Genomic DNA, 16,360 nt, shown 5'->3' on the forward strand with positions numbered 1-16,360 from the left:
ATTGTCTTTTTATTAACTAAAATTAACATAGATTAATAAATGCATTGTTCCATGTTCGTTTGTATACAGCGAGCAAGGTTTATGCGCATAGTCCAAGTCTTCTTCTCCATTTTTAGTGTATCTCTGTGGCAGAATTACAGCGCCACATACTGGTCTGGCATGTATACTACATCATTTTGTGTCGGTTTCGTGTGGACGCAGATATTTCTTGACACGAGGGGGAAAAAAAAAGATCGGATAGGGAAAGCTCTGGCTTCGTGTGGACGTAGCCCAAGGCTGCATTTATTTGATCAAAAAACAATACCATTTTATAGTGAAAACGGTAATATTGTAAAATATTATTACAACTTAAAATAGTTTTCTATTTGAATTAGTGCTGTCAAACGATTAATCGCGATTAATCGCATCCAAAATAAAAGTTTTTGTTTGCATAACATATGTATGTGTGTACTGTGCATATTTATTACCGAGCCGTCAGTGTACCCTGCATAAAGCCCTTCCAGTCCTTGTCTTTTTCTATAGATGACACATCCAATCCCACATATACTCATGTAATGTAGTGTTACTTATCTAGTTTTTATTCTTTTGTTATTGTGTTTCTTTCTTTTCTTCTGTCTTTGGTTTATTTACTTTTAGCCATGTAATATCAGCCCTCCGCCCTCTCTCTCTCGTTTTAAACAGGTAAAAAACAAGGACCCCCTGAAAATCGCAACAAAGGTAACCTTCGTTACGGCCAATTCCAACATCCTCTCCATCAGACTGGAGAGAAAGACATTAGGAAATGCATTAACAACTAGCTGTTCAGATCAATTCTGAGTGCTCAAATATCAGCAAGCAAAAATACTTGTCCGAAAATGAATTTTCGCTTTTGGTCGACAGTTTTGGTGACATTTATTTAGCGCGTTTACAATGCCACGTTTTGACTCTGTCAGTGCCTATTTTGTGTATACAATGTGGAAAAGCTACAACAGGAGAACATGTCAGCTGTGTGGATGCTAGGACTGGGTTAACAATATTTATTTTTTGTTTTCAATCCACGCTCACTTGGATGAACCATATAATTTGGTCTATGCTGTTTTCAGTTGATGCGTGAACAAAATTTCACTAAACATTGTCTACCATTGAATAATCACATTTCTGATTATTATTAATGTTGAAAACAGTTGTGCTGCTGTATATCTTTGTGGAAACCACAATAATTTTTTTTTTCAAGATTCTTTGATGAATAGAAAAGAACAACATTTATTTGAAATAGAAGACATTTGTAACATTATAAATGACTTTACTGTCACTTTTGATCAATTTAGCGCCATGAACCCGAGCAGCAGCCGTAGCCCCACCTGAGACAGCTGAAGCCACTGCGTCCCGGAGGCGTACCACACCATCAGCCCGTCCATCAGAGTCACCGTCTCCTCCAGAACCTTCTCAGTCCACAGAGCGGGATTCACCAGCCCCTCAGCCTGCAGGAAGTCCTGCACCATGTGCAGAAGACGCACCGCATTCTCCGTGTGCTGCGGTAGCGTGGCCGTCGTCGCCTCTCGATTGTCCGTTACGGCCAATTCCAACATCCTCTCCATCAGACTGGAGAGAAAGACATTAGGAAATGCATGAACAACTAGCTGTTCAGATCAATTCTGAGTGCTCAAATATCAGCAAGCAAAAATACTTGTCTGAAAATGAATTTTCGCTTTTGGTCGACAGTTTTGGTGACATTTATTCGAACAGATGCAGCTGGGACAGGTCCAAACTCAAGACCCCTGCTTTCCCGCCCCAGGATTTGGGTGTCGGCGCGTCCCCTGGTGTTTCGGAGAGAGACATCAGCTCTCCGTTGTCCAGGCTGTCTATGGACCTGCTGTCTGAGGCGCTGTCTCGCTCTTCGTTCAGCCTCCCCACGCTGTCTCCCAGAGGCCTGCACTCCAGAGGAGGCTCCAGGCGGTTTCCTCCGCTGCTGCGGCTCAGCTCGAAACTCCCCAGGCTGGCCGCATCACAACGGCCTGAACCAGAACCTCCGTCGCTCCCGGGGCTCCGGACAAACAAACTCATTAGTGTGCCCTGCCAACACGTCTGCTTGGAGATCTGCAGCGCTGCATCCTGCTGAGACTGCAGCAGCGCATACATCTGCAGGAAATACCAGAAGTGCTGTATTTATAGCTTGAAAACATTACAAGACATCTAAAGTATTTCTCTGTCATTTTATTTCATTTAGTGCAGTTTTTTTTGGGGGGGGGGGAATGCACATAGGTAATTAAACAATTTAAATCTTGATCATTTCTTCACACAAAGCAATCATTCGGCTTTAGAAGACTTGTGTATCATTGTGATTATTTTTTGGTACTTAGTGTATTTTATCCTTTTATATGGAAAAGCAATAATTTTGAAAAAAGAAAGTCTTTTTGTGCTCCACAGAAAAACTTTTCCTTTGAGCTATTCTTTAAAAAAATGTTTTTTGCAAGTTTTCTGTTTTTGTTAATACTAATATCTGTAGTGTATTAATGTGATAAATGCTCTCACCCTCTTGCATACAGTCAGGCGAACACTGGGTCCGGCTTTATGGGTCAGCTGAACCACTGCCATCAGATCTTTATAGTTTACCACAGTATCTAGAGGACAAAGAGATGTCATAAAAGGTCAAAAACGAGGGTTTATGGAAAAACATTTCCCATCACAAAATTCAGTGTGGCCTCGAGGGTTGCCAGGTATTCACAACAAACCAATTGCTACTCAAAACTAGCCCAAAACTAGCCAAATCGCATTACGAGGGGGGCTCCCTGTTATAAATCGTGTTCCGGGGGGTAAAAAACACGTTTTTGGCAGGGTTCCCCTGGTAAAATTCACACTCCCGGGGCTAAATATTACGTTATCGGGGTCGCTTTAACCCGCGGACATGAAAAACAACCCACGGCAACAGTGATAAAGTAGCCCAATTCCGCGGGAAAACCACGGACTTGGCAACACTGGTGAACCATCACTGAATGGTGTTCTAAAATAAGGGTTATTTATAGCTAACTAAAACTAAAACCACAAAACTATTTTTGTTACTTGAAGTAAAATAAACTTTAACTAAAATAAAAAAAGGATAATATAATTATCATATTAATATAATATAAAACTATATTAATTTATATAGAGAGAGAGAGAGAGAGAGAGAGAGAGAGATAATAGTAATGATTACTATATATATTATATTAAATATTTTATATTTAATTTTTCAATTAATATTCAACATTGCATTTGCTTTGAAAGTATGTACACTATTTTCATATTTCTTTCCATCATTTTGATTTCCACCAAAATCCTTATAAACATATTAATATTTGAACCACCCACGGCTAGTAAAGACTTGTGAGAAAAGGAGCTCTTAAAAGGACAGTCGCTTTAACAGAGTATGTGCTGGGTCGGGTTCATCTGTTTTCATCAGACTGACCAGTAGACAGCACTTGGTGAAGGAGGCACTTGATGAGGGTGGAGGTGAGGTGCAGGATCATATTAATATAATATAAAACTATATTAATTTAGATAGTTTCCAAGGCAACATTTCTCATTTTCATTTAGTTTATCTTGATGTACTAGCCAGAGTAGCCCACATCCCTCAAGCGCAACCTCTGCTTGCTCTTCTCATACACACGGTCACACTTCAGCATCCGCTCAAACAGCTGCAGAAACACACCACCACAATCCATTTGACAAAGATTGTGACTTTCATTTTAATTTGACATAGCCATTATCAAATATTTTATAATGCATTATGCAATACATAAAACAAATTTATAGTTGATGAGCATTCAAATATAAATATATATCAAAATATAATTATTTTGCATTTTTTCATTATGAAACTATTAGCACAAATAATAAGTAATGATCTGTTAAGCTCATTGTGCACTACAATGTTACATTTACTGCTGCAATCCAGTTGCTAAGGTGTTCCAAACAGCTGATAAAAACATCACAATATTTGATTAGAACCGTTTTAACTTGTAAACAGTGCTTGATCTGTGCATATTTCTCTCCTGATTCAGGCCAGACGACTCTTTAACTGGACAAAGCAGTATTATTATGGATAGAGGACTCGTATTTTAGCCGGTTTGAAGTTAAAAACAACCTAATGATGTATTATTTCTTACAAATATGCAGCTTTTCACTTCTCAAGACGTTAACTGATGGACTGGAGTGGTGTGGATTATTGTGATGTATTTATCAGCTGTTTGGACTCTCATTCTGACGGCACCCATTCACTGCAGAGCATCCATTGGTGAGCGAGTGATGCAATACTAAATTTCTCCAAAACTGTTCACGTGAAGAAACAAACTCATCTACATCTTGGACGGCCTGAGGGTGAGTACATTTTTAGCAAACTTTCATTTTTGTGTGATCTATTCCTTAAAGTTGTCACTTTTTCATATCTCTAACTGACGGAAGTTGCTTTAGAGAAGCTGCACAGAGTATGAAGTGCACCTTGAAGACGAGCTCTCGGAGGCGGTCAGAGTGTTTGTTGTTGAGCAGCAGAGCGTAGCAGGAGTCGGCCGCTCCCGGTTCAAACAGCAGCAGGAAGAGCTGGTCCCGCGCCGCACTGGTCTGCAGCAGAGTCAACAGCAGCTCCAAGATCCCACACAGCTGCAACAGCACAGGCACTGACTTCAATTTCATGTTTAGTTAATGTTTATTGCTAATAAGTGATAAGAGCAGGAGAAACCGGAAGAGACAGCGATTAAATGAATTGGCAGGGCAGTAAATCCAGTTTGCGGTTAAGCACATTGAGGTTTAGGAATAATTAAAATAGAGAAAGACAGAGGATGTTTGCTCTACTGATTAGAAAGGGCAAATCAGTAACAATAAAGGAGAGTGCTTCTTTCCTGGACACACACACACAGAGTCAGACATTACCTTATCACCATCAGGAATGTGCAAAATTACATGTTTAAAGAAATAAAATAAAAAACTAGACTGAACAACTTGAAAACATTTTCTGAATTTTAAATTGAATAATTTACAAATTTCTTTGAAATTTAGTCTTGCAACTTAAACTTAAATGAATGCATACTCTGTGAACTCGTAGTATGTAAATAATGCACTGCAGTGGTGATGATACAGTACAAAAAAAAAATCTTAAAATCTTTGCAACCCCAAACTTTTGAATGGTAGTGTACTGTCTGATTTGGGACACGCTAATCCTAATCATGCATACTATATAGGAAACTGTGAGTCTACCAACATCCTCTTCTCACCTGTTCCTCGTCTCCAATGGCAGCGATGTATCCCAGAATGCTCTGGATCTCCTCTTGGGTGGTTCCCTTGCCGATGTAATACTTCAACAGGCCACAGAGAGAAGCTCTGATTGTCTTAATGTCATCCTCACTCAGATCTGCATCTTTACTTCCAGAACTAGAAAGGACAGAGAGAGCAGATGACTTAATGGAGAGAGAAAGAGCCAGAACATTCATGACGTTACAAAACAGAGAGTGGCACAGCAGAGGAATGAGGGATTGTGGGAGATGTAGTCTTACCCATAGTAAAGGCGTACTGTGTCCAGCAGGAACTGCACTCCATATTTCTTCCTGAACTGCTTCCTGCTGTCTTTGATGATGGTGGACATGTACTGAATGTGACCTTCAACATCACAAACACATCAAGATCATCACAAAAGTATAAGAGTCCCAAAAAACTTACACTGTCACAATTCGGCAACAGTGACAGTTAACAGAGCAAAAGGCTCTGAAATCCCTATGAAGAAAATGAATGGGAAAAATTCTTCCAGAGTATATATATATATATATATCTTCCAGATTATGGGTTCAGTTCAGTTCAGTAATTCAATTAAACATTCATTTTTTTTAAAAACATGAATTTGAAATTATATATATAAAAAAATAAAAATAAAAATAATATAATAACCTCTGAGCTAATAGTTATGAAGGACTAGGAGTGACACTTAAAAATAAAATTTATTTAAGGCGTCGATTATAAATTATGAGTAATCAGTTTAATATATATAAAATCTTTAAAAAAATAAAATAAGTAATATAATATATGAATCAGTTTAATAATTCATACATTAAAATGAAAAAAAAATCTAATTTTTAAATGGCCAAATTAATAGACGTAATTAAAACTTTTACTTAATTCATGTTTTAAAATAATGAAACTATACATTAAAGAAATCTTTAAAAAATGTAAATCAATTTTATAAATTGACAATGACATATGTACATATAAATACTGTATAAAACGTAGGTTAATAAAACCATCAAGTAAATTAATAAATCATTATTATATGCAAATTTTAAACTGCATTTAAAAATTTGATTTTTTTTATCCATTTGTGACCCTGGACCACAAAACCAGTCATAAGGGTCAATTTCTCGAAAAACGCTGGCAGCTGCACACACACACAGACACCGACAGCGAATGAAGACAAACAGAGAGCAAGACCGAGAAATCAAAGGAAAGAGAATTATGGGTACCTTCTGAAGGAGAGCTCCTAATGTGGCCACAGCGTGGGAGTGCAGAAGGGTTTCCTGGTTTATGGGATGCCTCTGCAGGAAATGCTTGATCACCAGCAAGAACGTCGCCACGAGATTCCTCTCCACTCTGGCCTCTGAATAATAAATGTTCACAAACATTATATCACAACATTATCAAGACATATTAATCACAAATACAGAAAAGAGGCAGGCACAGTGAGATCTTTAAGATGCAAAAGATCAGTCACATATTCATTCCAGCTAATAACATGGTTATTGTAGTACATTCAATTATACTATTTATTAATATTTTGAATTACCTTTGATTTTTCTATTTTGACTTCATTTAAATTTTAGTTTAAGTTTTAGTAATTTTTTATGGACTTCTGTCATTTTTACCATTTACATATTTACTATATATGTTTCACTTTATGTTTATTTCAGTTTTAGTAACGTTAGTACTCCACAGAAATAAACTTATTTTATTTCGGTTTATTTATATTTAAGTTTTTGAATTTTTAAGTCATTAAGTTCGTCATTTAATATTTACATTTTGTTTTATTTTAGCTTTATTTCTATTCATGAAAACTATTTTTAATAGTTTTTTATAATAAATGTAATTATGGTGGTGAGATCCTTTAGTTGCCATAGATCGGGTCACATTCATTCTGTTAATAAGCTGCTGTATTTTTGTATTTTTTTTTACTATTATAGTATTTATTATTATTTTGAATTAGCTTTTATTTTTATATTTTCACTTTTCATTTTAATTTTAGTAATTTTGTAATGTGCTTTTGTCATTTTTATTAGTTTTTTATATTTATATTTCACTTTATATTTATTTCAGTTTTAGTAACTTCAGCAATTAAGGTTTTTTGGAATTAAACTTAAATTTAAACTTATTTGATTTCACTTTATTTCTATTTTTTCTAGTTTCTAATTATTTTTTCTAATTTCTAATTCTGCAATTTCTTTTTCAAATTGTTCCTATTTTTTTTTTTCATTTTTCATCTAATATCTATATTTTATTATAGCTTTATTTCTATCAACAATTTCAAAATGACCAAAATGATTTTTTAATAGTTTTAGTTATAACACTGTCTAATAAAGAGCGTGTGCTCACCTGACGCTCTGTTTGAGGGCAGTATGACCCAGTCTCCGTCAGAAGGTGTGGCAGAGTCAGGGGTGATGACCTCTGACCCCGAGGGGTCGGCGTGATGTAAATCAGGGGTTAACAAAGTCAACTGTTCCAAGACTGGGAGCAACACAGGAAGCCCTCCAACACAGTTGATCATGTCCTACAAAAGGCCAAAGAGTGTGAGCAGGTTCAGCAGAGAGTGTGAGGAGAAAGCTCAAAGGAGGGGAAACGGCGTACATACTTTGATATCCCAGCTGACCACTTGATTTCCTGTCAGGCGACCGTGCAGCATATTAGGGGACAAATCCAGACAAATTGCTTTCCTACATGCAAAATAAATAAATAAAAAAACAGTAAGAAAAGAAAATCAGTTTGTGTAACAAAAGCATGCATGAACAAAACAGTTTGCTTGTTTAAACACATAAACGCAGCATGAATAAATCCCACACACACACACACATGCAGACTGACCGATGCGCAGTGGGAAATCTCCTTGGTTCCAGATGCTGAAGTTGAAGAGCAGGTGTGTGTGGAGCTGCTGCAGGAGCTGCGAGTTCTTCTCATACGTCATCTGCTCAGTCAACAGCTGAACCGCCAAGGAGAAAGCTCAAAGGAGGGGAAATGGCGTACATACTTTGATATCCCAGCTGACCACTTGATTTCCTGTCAGGCGACCGTGCAGCATATTAGGGGACAAATCCAGACAAATTGCTTTCCTACATGCCTGTATATGCAAAAAGACGATTCGTCATGTACATGTTAAAGAAGTCATGTCGCAAACATGAGTAACTGACATTTATGATGTTTCAGAGCAAATACAAAGATGCGTGTTTCTTTTTAATTTTGGCCACTTGTGTGTGTCAGCTGTTGATTTTTTCCCCCCGCTTTTTGATTATATGAAGGTCTTTTTCAGCATGCCTTAATTTATATACACAGATATATTGTGTATTTTAACCGTACAAAAGTTCTATGTTTTTGAAAGAAGCCTTTTGTGCTCAAAAAAAGCTGAATTTATTTGATCAAAATACTGTAAAAGCAGTAATATTGTGAAATATTATTACAATTTCAAATAACTGTTTTCTATTTAAATATATTGTAAAATGTAATTTATTCCTGTGATCAAAGCTGAATTTTCAGCATCATTACTCCAGTCTTCAGTCACATGATCCTTCAGAAATCATTCTAATATGCTGATTTGATTCTCAAAAAACATTTCTTATTATTATTATCAATGTTGAAAAATTTTGTGCTGCTTAATATTTTTTGTGGAAATTGACTTTTTATTTTTTACAATTCTTAGATGAATATAAAGTTTAAAAAACAGCATTTATTTGCAACAGAGATCATTTGTAATATTATAAATGTTTTTACGGTCACTTTTGATCAATTTAATGCATCCTAGCGAAATAAAAGTATGAATTTTACAGACCCCAAATTTTTTTCTAATGGTAGTATATGCTACTTTTCAAATGCCTTGTGTATAGATTTGTTTTACCCTGGTACCAGATCCAGTCTTTCAATCTACATACATGAAAATCAAATTTTAAATTAAAATGTTGGTTTATCCCTCAGATGCAGAGTAAAGATAAACAAATAAATAAATAAAAAGGTAAATATTACTTATTTTTATTGTGCATCATTTCATTACAGTATAGCTCAGTACCTATATGGACACCTCACCTTTGGAGAATAGTGTAGCAGAAGTTTAGGCGCCAGGTCTCCGAGTTCAGCCTCTTGACTTTTAAAGGGGGAAATACAGTTTGGTCCTGAGCTACAGAGGGCTTTGACGTGACTGGCTTGGAGGGGCTCGTGGAAGACCATGACACTTCCCAGCTGGCCTTGCAGTGAGGTGGGACTGCCCCACTCGCTGTCCTGAGTCCCGGCAGAAATCAGTTTGGTGACGGACTCAGGTTTGGTCCCTAGCAGGCCGCCCCAGCCCGGGAGGATAGCGCCAAAGGACGAGCGACTGGAGGGATTGCCTCCAGAAAACGGAGGATCGGGGATCTGAGAGGGAGGAGGCGTCGTGGTGCGGTGACCCGCTGAACCGATACAGCATGACGTGAAGGCCTGAGAGAGAGATACACACAATAAAAGACTTGACCGGACTGACACAGGGAGATTTGGGTGGGTTTTCAAATACAAAAAAGTATATAAAGGGTTGTTTCTCTCACCTCAGTCATGGTTGGGTATTTTAAAGGTGCTGATAGTTTCTGCTGTCCATCCACAAAGATGTAGACCAGACTCTGGCCAAACGGCCTCTTCCCACATGATCCTTCAGAAATCATTCTAATATGCTGATTTGATTCTCAAAAAACATTTCTTATTATTATTATCAATGTTGAAAAATTTTGTGCTGCTTAATATTTTTTGTGGAAATTGACTTTTTATTTTTTACAATTCTTAGATGAATATAAAGTTTAAAAAACAGCATTTATTTGCAACAGAGATCATTTGTAATATTATAAATGTTTTTACGGTCACTTTTGATCAATTTAATGCATCCTAGCGAAATAAAAGTATGAATTTTACAGACCCCAAATTTTTTTCTAATGGTAGTATATGCTACTTTTCAAATGCCTTGTGTATAGATTTGTTTTACCCTGGTACCAGATCCAGTCTTTCAATCTACATACATGAAAATCAAATTTTAAATTAAAATGTTGGTTTATCCCTCAGATGCAGAGTAAAGATAAACAAATAAATAAATAAAAAGGTAAATATTACTTATTTTTATTGTGCATCATTTCATTACAGTATAGCTCAGTACCTATATGGACACCTCACCTTTGGAGAATAGTGTAGCAGAAGTTTAGGCGCCAGGTCTCCGAGTTCAGCCTCTTGACTTTTAAAGGGGGAAATACAGTTTGGTCCTGAGCTACAGAGGGCTTTGACGTGACTGGCTTGGAGGGGCTCGTGGAAGACCATGACACTTCCCAGCTGGCCTTGCAGTGAGGTGGGACTGCCCCACTCGCTGTCCTGAGTCCCGGCAGAAATCAGTTTGGTGACGGACTCAGGTTTGGTCCCTAGCAGGCCGCCCCAGCCCGGGAGGATAGCGCCAAAGGACGAGCGACTGGAGGGATTGCCTCCAGAAAACGGAGGATCGGGGATCTGAGAGGGAGGAGGCGTCGTGGTGCGGTGACCCGCTGAACCGATACAGCATGACGTGAAGGCCTGAGACAGAGATACACACAATAAAAGACTTGACCGGACTGACACAGGGAGTTTTGGGTGGGTTTTCAAATACAAACAGCATAGAAAGAGTTGTTTCTCTCACCTCAGTCATGGTTGGGTATTTTAAAGGTGCTGATAGTTTCTGCTGTCCATCCACAAAGATGTAGACCAGACTCTGGCCAAACGGCCTCTTCCCCGGCACGTGAACGACACCAATACTATGCTGAAGGTCAAATACAAACCAGACATCAATTCATCCGTGTTATATAAATAGAAGTACAAGTACGAACATTTCTTTGGTCATGTGACTCACCCAGAGCGAATCACAGAAGCAGTAGTCAGGCAGCATGACGGTGACATATTCTTTCTTAGTGCACACGGCAACCACAAGCACTCCAGCTGAACTGATAAAGGCCTCGAACCCGGTGCCACCCGGGGTGAAAAAACTACACAAAACAAATTTTTTTTTACAGCTATCATAGTAAAAATAAATTAAATACTACAATTAGGAGGCACACACACACTGGAGACTGCCAATTTTAAACTAATTTGATACATAACAAAAAACGTTTGAAAAAATATTAATTAAAAGCTTTAAACACAATATCAAGAAGCTGAAAAAAAAACAGCATGATGCAATGCAACGACCAAAGACACAATGTGACGAATATGCAAACAGACAAATAAATTAAAAATAGTGCACACAAGACACAGGATCTTGTCATTTAAAATATTCACCGCTATTCTTTACAGTGTGTTATAGTTAAAGTTTGATATAATACAATATTTCAAATATTTACAAATATTTGTAATGACTGTATATATTTTTTACTTAATAATAATAAAAATATAAAATAAATAAATACAAAAAAATATATCTTGGTGCAAAAACACTAGTTTGGGGTTACTAAAATTATACTTTTATTCAGCAAGGATGCATTAAATGGAACAAAAGTGACTGTAAATGCATTTTTAATCTTACACGAGATTTCTTTTGACCTTTCTATTCATTAAACAATCCAAAAACTGTATTATGGTTTTCACAAAAAATAGTTTTCAAAAAACCTTTTCAATAATAATAAAAAGAAATGTTTCTTGAGCAGCAAATCAGCATATTAGAATGATTTCTGAAGGATCATGTGACACTGAAGACTGGAGTAATGATGCTGAAAATTCAGCTTTACATCACAGAAATAAATTACATTTTAAAATATATTCAAACAGAAAACAGTTATATAAAATTGTAATAATATTTCACAATATTACAGTTTTTATTGCAACTTTTTAAAATTAAATTAGTGAGCAGAATGGACTTTTCAAAAACATTTTTACAAATTCTACTAACCAGAAAAATTCTGAGCAGTAGTGTATATAATAACCTATTTATTAAACTTACTTAATAAATAGAATAAAAGGCTGAAAAACTGTTTGTTTCCCCCAATCCTAATTCCTTTATCTTCCCTTCCTACCAAAATCACCATCACACCACTAATCTCTTATTTCCATTCTCACCTATACAGCTGTTTCCTCTTCTCTCCTTTACTGGGCGGGCCTAGCTGATCTTGGTCCAATGAGAGCCAAGCAAAGAAGCTGAAGGCGGAGCCTGGCCAACGGAGGATGGTCGGCACGGCGATGCCAGCCATGGGCGGTGACAGATCAAAGTATTGCATGGCGCTCTCCAGGCCCTGTTTGCGCACCATCCCCAGGAGCGCCCGCAGCACCGGTCCCACATACGGGTGAGCGCGACCCGGCTCGTCCTGACGCAGGAGTCTCAGCAGATTCTGGAGCTCAGAGGAACTCAGCGACTGGCTGCCTAAAGATCCCAACAAAATGTTGAAATGTCTTTCTACTTCAAAATTTCAAATTTAATTTAATAACATTATTTGTGAAATTTGCTAGTATTTTCTGAGTGAAAATTCAAAAGTTTCCTACACCATTTCTGTCGTAATTTATAACCAATCCAATAGAATAGGATCAAATAAGAATCAAATAAAGATCCTATTCGATTCCCATTCATTATTCATTTTGTATCTGTAACAGAATATATATTCAAATATTTACTACATGAATTTTCATGATTTTTCTAGGCCTAAAAATAATTTAAAAATTCCCTCATATTTCCACGTTTTCTACTTCTTATTATAAAAGTCTGATGAAAACTATGTATAACTACACTACCATTCAAAAGTTTGGGGGCAGTAAGGTTTAAATTATTTTTTGAAAGAAATTAATACTTTTATTAAAAAAGGATGCGTCAAATTGATCAAAAGTGACAGTAAAGACATTTATATGTTACAAAAGATTTCTATGTCAAATAAATGCTGCTTTTTATTCCTCAAAGAGCCCTGAATAAAATGCATCATGGTTTCCACAAAAATATTAATCAGAACAATTGTTTTCAACATTGATAATAATCAGAAATGTTTCTTGAGCAGCAAATCAGCATATTAGAATGATTTCTGAAGAATCATGTGACACTGAAGACTGGAGTAATGATGCTGAAAATTCAGCTTTGATCACAGCAATAAGTTACATTTTAAAATATATTACAATAGTAAACAGTTATTTTAAACTGTAATAATATTTCACAATATAACTGTATTTGATCAAATAAATGCAGCCTCTGTGAGCAGAACAGACTAAAACATTAACAAACGTACTGAACTTTTGAATGGATGGTAATGTATATTAGGGCTGCACAATTCATCGAATTTCTTTTTTTTTTATGGATTTTTTTATGGATGCCACAATTACGTAATCGTTCAAAGCGGCAATTAATCGTTCAAAGTCCACTTATGTTATTCTGTGTGCTTAAGATGCTTTTTTTTTCTTTCTACATGTTATCTTAAGGGTTTGTCCATTGTTTTAGTTTTAGTATAACATTATAATACCATTCATATTTTTATAATTAAAGAAGAAACCAATCCGATGTATATTTGACATGAGTGTTTTCGGCTTGTTTATTTTCATATAAAAATACGGCATGCAGTTGCATCAAACAATGGTATAAACATCATTCAATGTAAATTGTGATAATCGTAATTAATAATCGCAATTACAATTTCAAGGGAATAATCGACAATTATGATTTTTGTCATAACCGTGCAGCCCTATGTTAAGTCATAAACATTTATTTGGTATATATTCTACATACAATTTTCCAAATTCTCTGCCTATGATTTTTCTACAATGTGGAAATCAAGACTGGAATAGCAAAATCTAATCATAAGAATTGAATTTATTGTATAACATTGAAGAACGCTGGGTAGAACAGAATCCAGAAAAAGTAAAACTGGAAAAAACACAATATACTTCATAGGGGCTTTACAATTGGTACAGCAGTTTCTTAACCAGCAATCTTGAACAATCAGACTAGTCTGGGAATGTATCGGTGACGCAGTATGTGAAGTCTGTTCGTGTCCAGGTGATTGAGCTCGTGAAGAAGTACGGCAACAAGCAGTGGGCGATGGTGGCCAAGCACCTGAAGGGCCGTCTCGGGAAGCAGTGCAGAGAGCGCTGGCACAACCACCTCAATCCAGACGTCAAGAAGTCTTCCTGGACCCCAGACGAAGATCTCATCATCTACAAGGCTCACTGTGTGCTGGGCAACCGCTGGGCCGAGATCGCCAAACTGCTTCCTGGAAGGTGAACACACTGGAGATTTTAGGAATGATGGGTTGTCTGAATGAGTAGTTGGTTACTTGGCTTTTAGGGAAGGCTTGTGGAGTTGGGCTGGTTTCGGCTCGTGATTCAGAATCAGCAGAATGGAGCACGGCTGAATGTAATGGTATGCAAGCTTCAGTTGAACATATTTTAAAACGATATTATCGTGCTGGTCACATGACGATATGAAACGATATGCAAAAAGTGACGTTTTTAAAATATATTTAAACTTCTTATTCTAACACAAAAGGTCTTTAAAGTTGTGTTTTGGTCATTATGCTTTGGCACAGTATCTGTCGAATGAACTCAAACTAAAAGCACAATATGCTTAATCCCTTCATCAAGTCTGTTTTCGCTGCACGTTTCAAAGCGAAGCGCACACATTGTTGAATAATCGACAATTATGATTTTTGTCATAATCGTGCAGCCCTAATGTATATGTTTTTGTTTTATGTTAGAATCCTATTATAAAACTTCCCTTTAGGACCATTCCAGATATAAATCCTGTACACAAAGCTTAATGAGGGATCGCTTGATTATAACAAACCTTTGCAGCAGGTGACTTGTGCATCACTGTCGTGAGAGTTTTGATCGTTGCCACGGCAAGAGAGTCGAGCCTCCCTTGGAACACCTGATTGGAGGAAATCACAGTCGATCAAGAGATCCAGCCAATGGCTGAAGACTCAGTACAGCGTGAGGCCTGTTCTATTCCTTCCCTGTCTGTTTACTTTGCCATGCAAATGATGAGTGAAAAGCCATGATGAATGGCAAGAATGCTACAACAGAACCATGCTTACATGAACAGGCAGGAATAGAATCAGGCGTTGCGGGTGAAAATTTTAAAATGTTGATTATCAGAGTGAAACTGTTTGAGTTCTGAGCCTCTGATATACAGTAGATGATATCAGACCATCAGTGCTCAGATCTGAAACTAAAACTCCCCAACACCAACCAACACACAATTCATACATACACGCAGACAACGTACTCCCTCCACAACCAGGAAAATCTCTGTCCAGCCACGCCATGTCATGAGACTCCTGATGCTCAATCAGGATCACCATATTCACGGAGCATTTTTCAGAACTTCCGCATTAAGATAAGCCTGCTCGTAAACTTCCGGTAAAACGTCATTTGATGTTGTGGTATATATATAGGTAGAGACTCTTGAGACGCTCACAGAAACCTCTCCTGCCTCATTTTTTTCAGAAACTGAGAACCAAAATAACTGCAACTCCGTAAATGATGAAAGCGGCATTAACATACGGTTTCATGTTATTTAACAACATATCATTTTATATGCTGAGCCTGGTAATCCCAGGGGAGTAGCCAGACACGTAATTGTACATTTAAATGCTTACAACTAAACATTAGCATTAGCTAGCGATGCTCTCTCGTAAACAACATCATAATGGTGTTCTTGATAATCGATAACTGACCTTCATAGTCATGAAAATAACTGAATATGTACACGGGGTGCAACGGTTCAACTTACTCACGGTTCGGTTTGTATCACGGTTTTAGAGTCACGGTTTCTGTACGGTTCGGTATGTGCTATGTTTAGGGAAAAAACGATATTGTCAAATAAAAATAAAGAAAATAAGAACACAATCTAACTACAAGCAACATAACAAACAAATAAATACAACAGATCAAAAATACAAATAAAATAAACAGTGCTTTTCAGATTTTTTAGGTAGGTCTAACATTAGTTTTTAGGTACAGAAATTAAATAAAGTAATCAAATGTAAAATAACATTGCATATTTGACTGTATAAATGAAAGATTAATCCTTATTAAAGTTACAAAAGTTATTCAATCAAGAGCAGTGAGAGATTTCCGTGTTGTTGCTGTTTGATTAACATTAAGAAAGTGCTGTCACTTTAAGAGAACACACTGATCCAGTGCACTGATACTGTACGTTCAG

General features: G+C 36.9%; 1 protein-coding gene across 1 annotated transcript in view; it reads right to left on the bottom strand.

Annotated features, from left to right (window-relative positions):
- Positions 1–16,360, bottom strand: part of LOC107709051 (neurobeachin-like protein 1) — a 62,029-nt gene that overhangs the window by 20,097 nt on the left and 25,572 nt on the right. Inside the window, 20 exon segments of the mRNA XM_016513443.1 lie at positions 1,293–1,581; positions 1,724–2,118; positions 2,512–2,600; positions 3,425–3,502; positions 3,572–3,653; positions 4,456–4,614; positions 5,226–5,382; positions 5,505–5,607; positions 5,693–5,721; positions 6,369–6,376; positions 6,462–6,595; positions 7,585–7,759; positions 8,234–8,323; positions 10,384–10,770; positions 10,874–10,993; positions 11,084–11,216; positions 12,283–12,583; positions 14,167–14,408; positions 14,472–14,545; positions 14,981–15,064. Of these exon segments, the coding sequence (XP_016368929.1) occupies positions 1,293–1,581; positions 1,724–2,118; positions 2,512–2,600; positions 3,425–3,502; positions 3,572–3,653; positions 4,456–4,614; positions 5,226–5,382; positions 5,505–5,607; positions 5,693–5,721; positions 6,369–6,376; positions 6,462–6,595; positions 7,585–7,759; positions 8,234–8,323; positions 10,384–10,770; positions 10,874–10,993; positions 11,084–11,216; positions 12,283–12,583; positions 14,167–14,408; positions 14,472–14,545; positions 14,981–15,064 (3,129 nt within the window).

The sequence above is a fragment of the Sinocyclocheilus rhinocerous genome, unplaced genomic scaffold (genome assembly GCF_001515625.1).
Source record: "Sinocyclocheilus rhinocerous isolate Xijiao unplaced genomic scaffold, SAMN03320098_v1.1 scaffold835, whole genome shotgun sequence".
Taxonomy (NCBI): Eukaryota; Metazoa; Chordata; class Actinopteri; order Cypriniformes; family Cyprinidae; genus Sinocyclocheilus; species Sinocyclocheilus rhinocerous.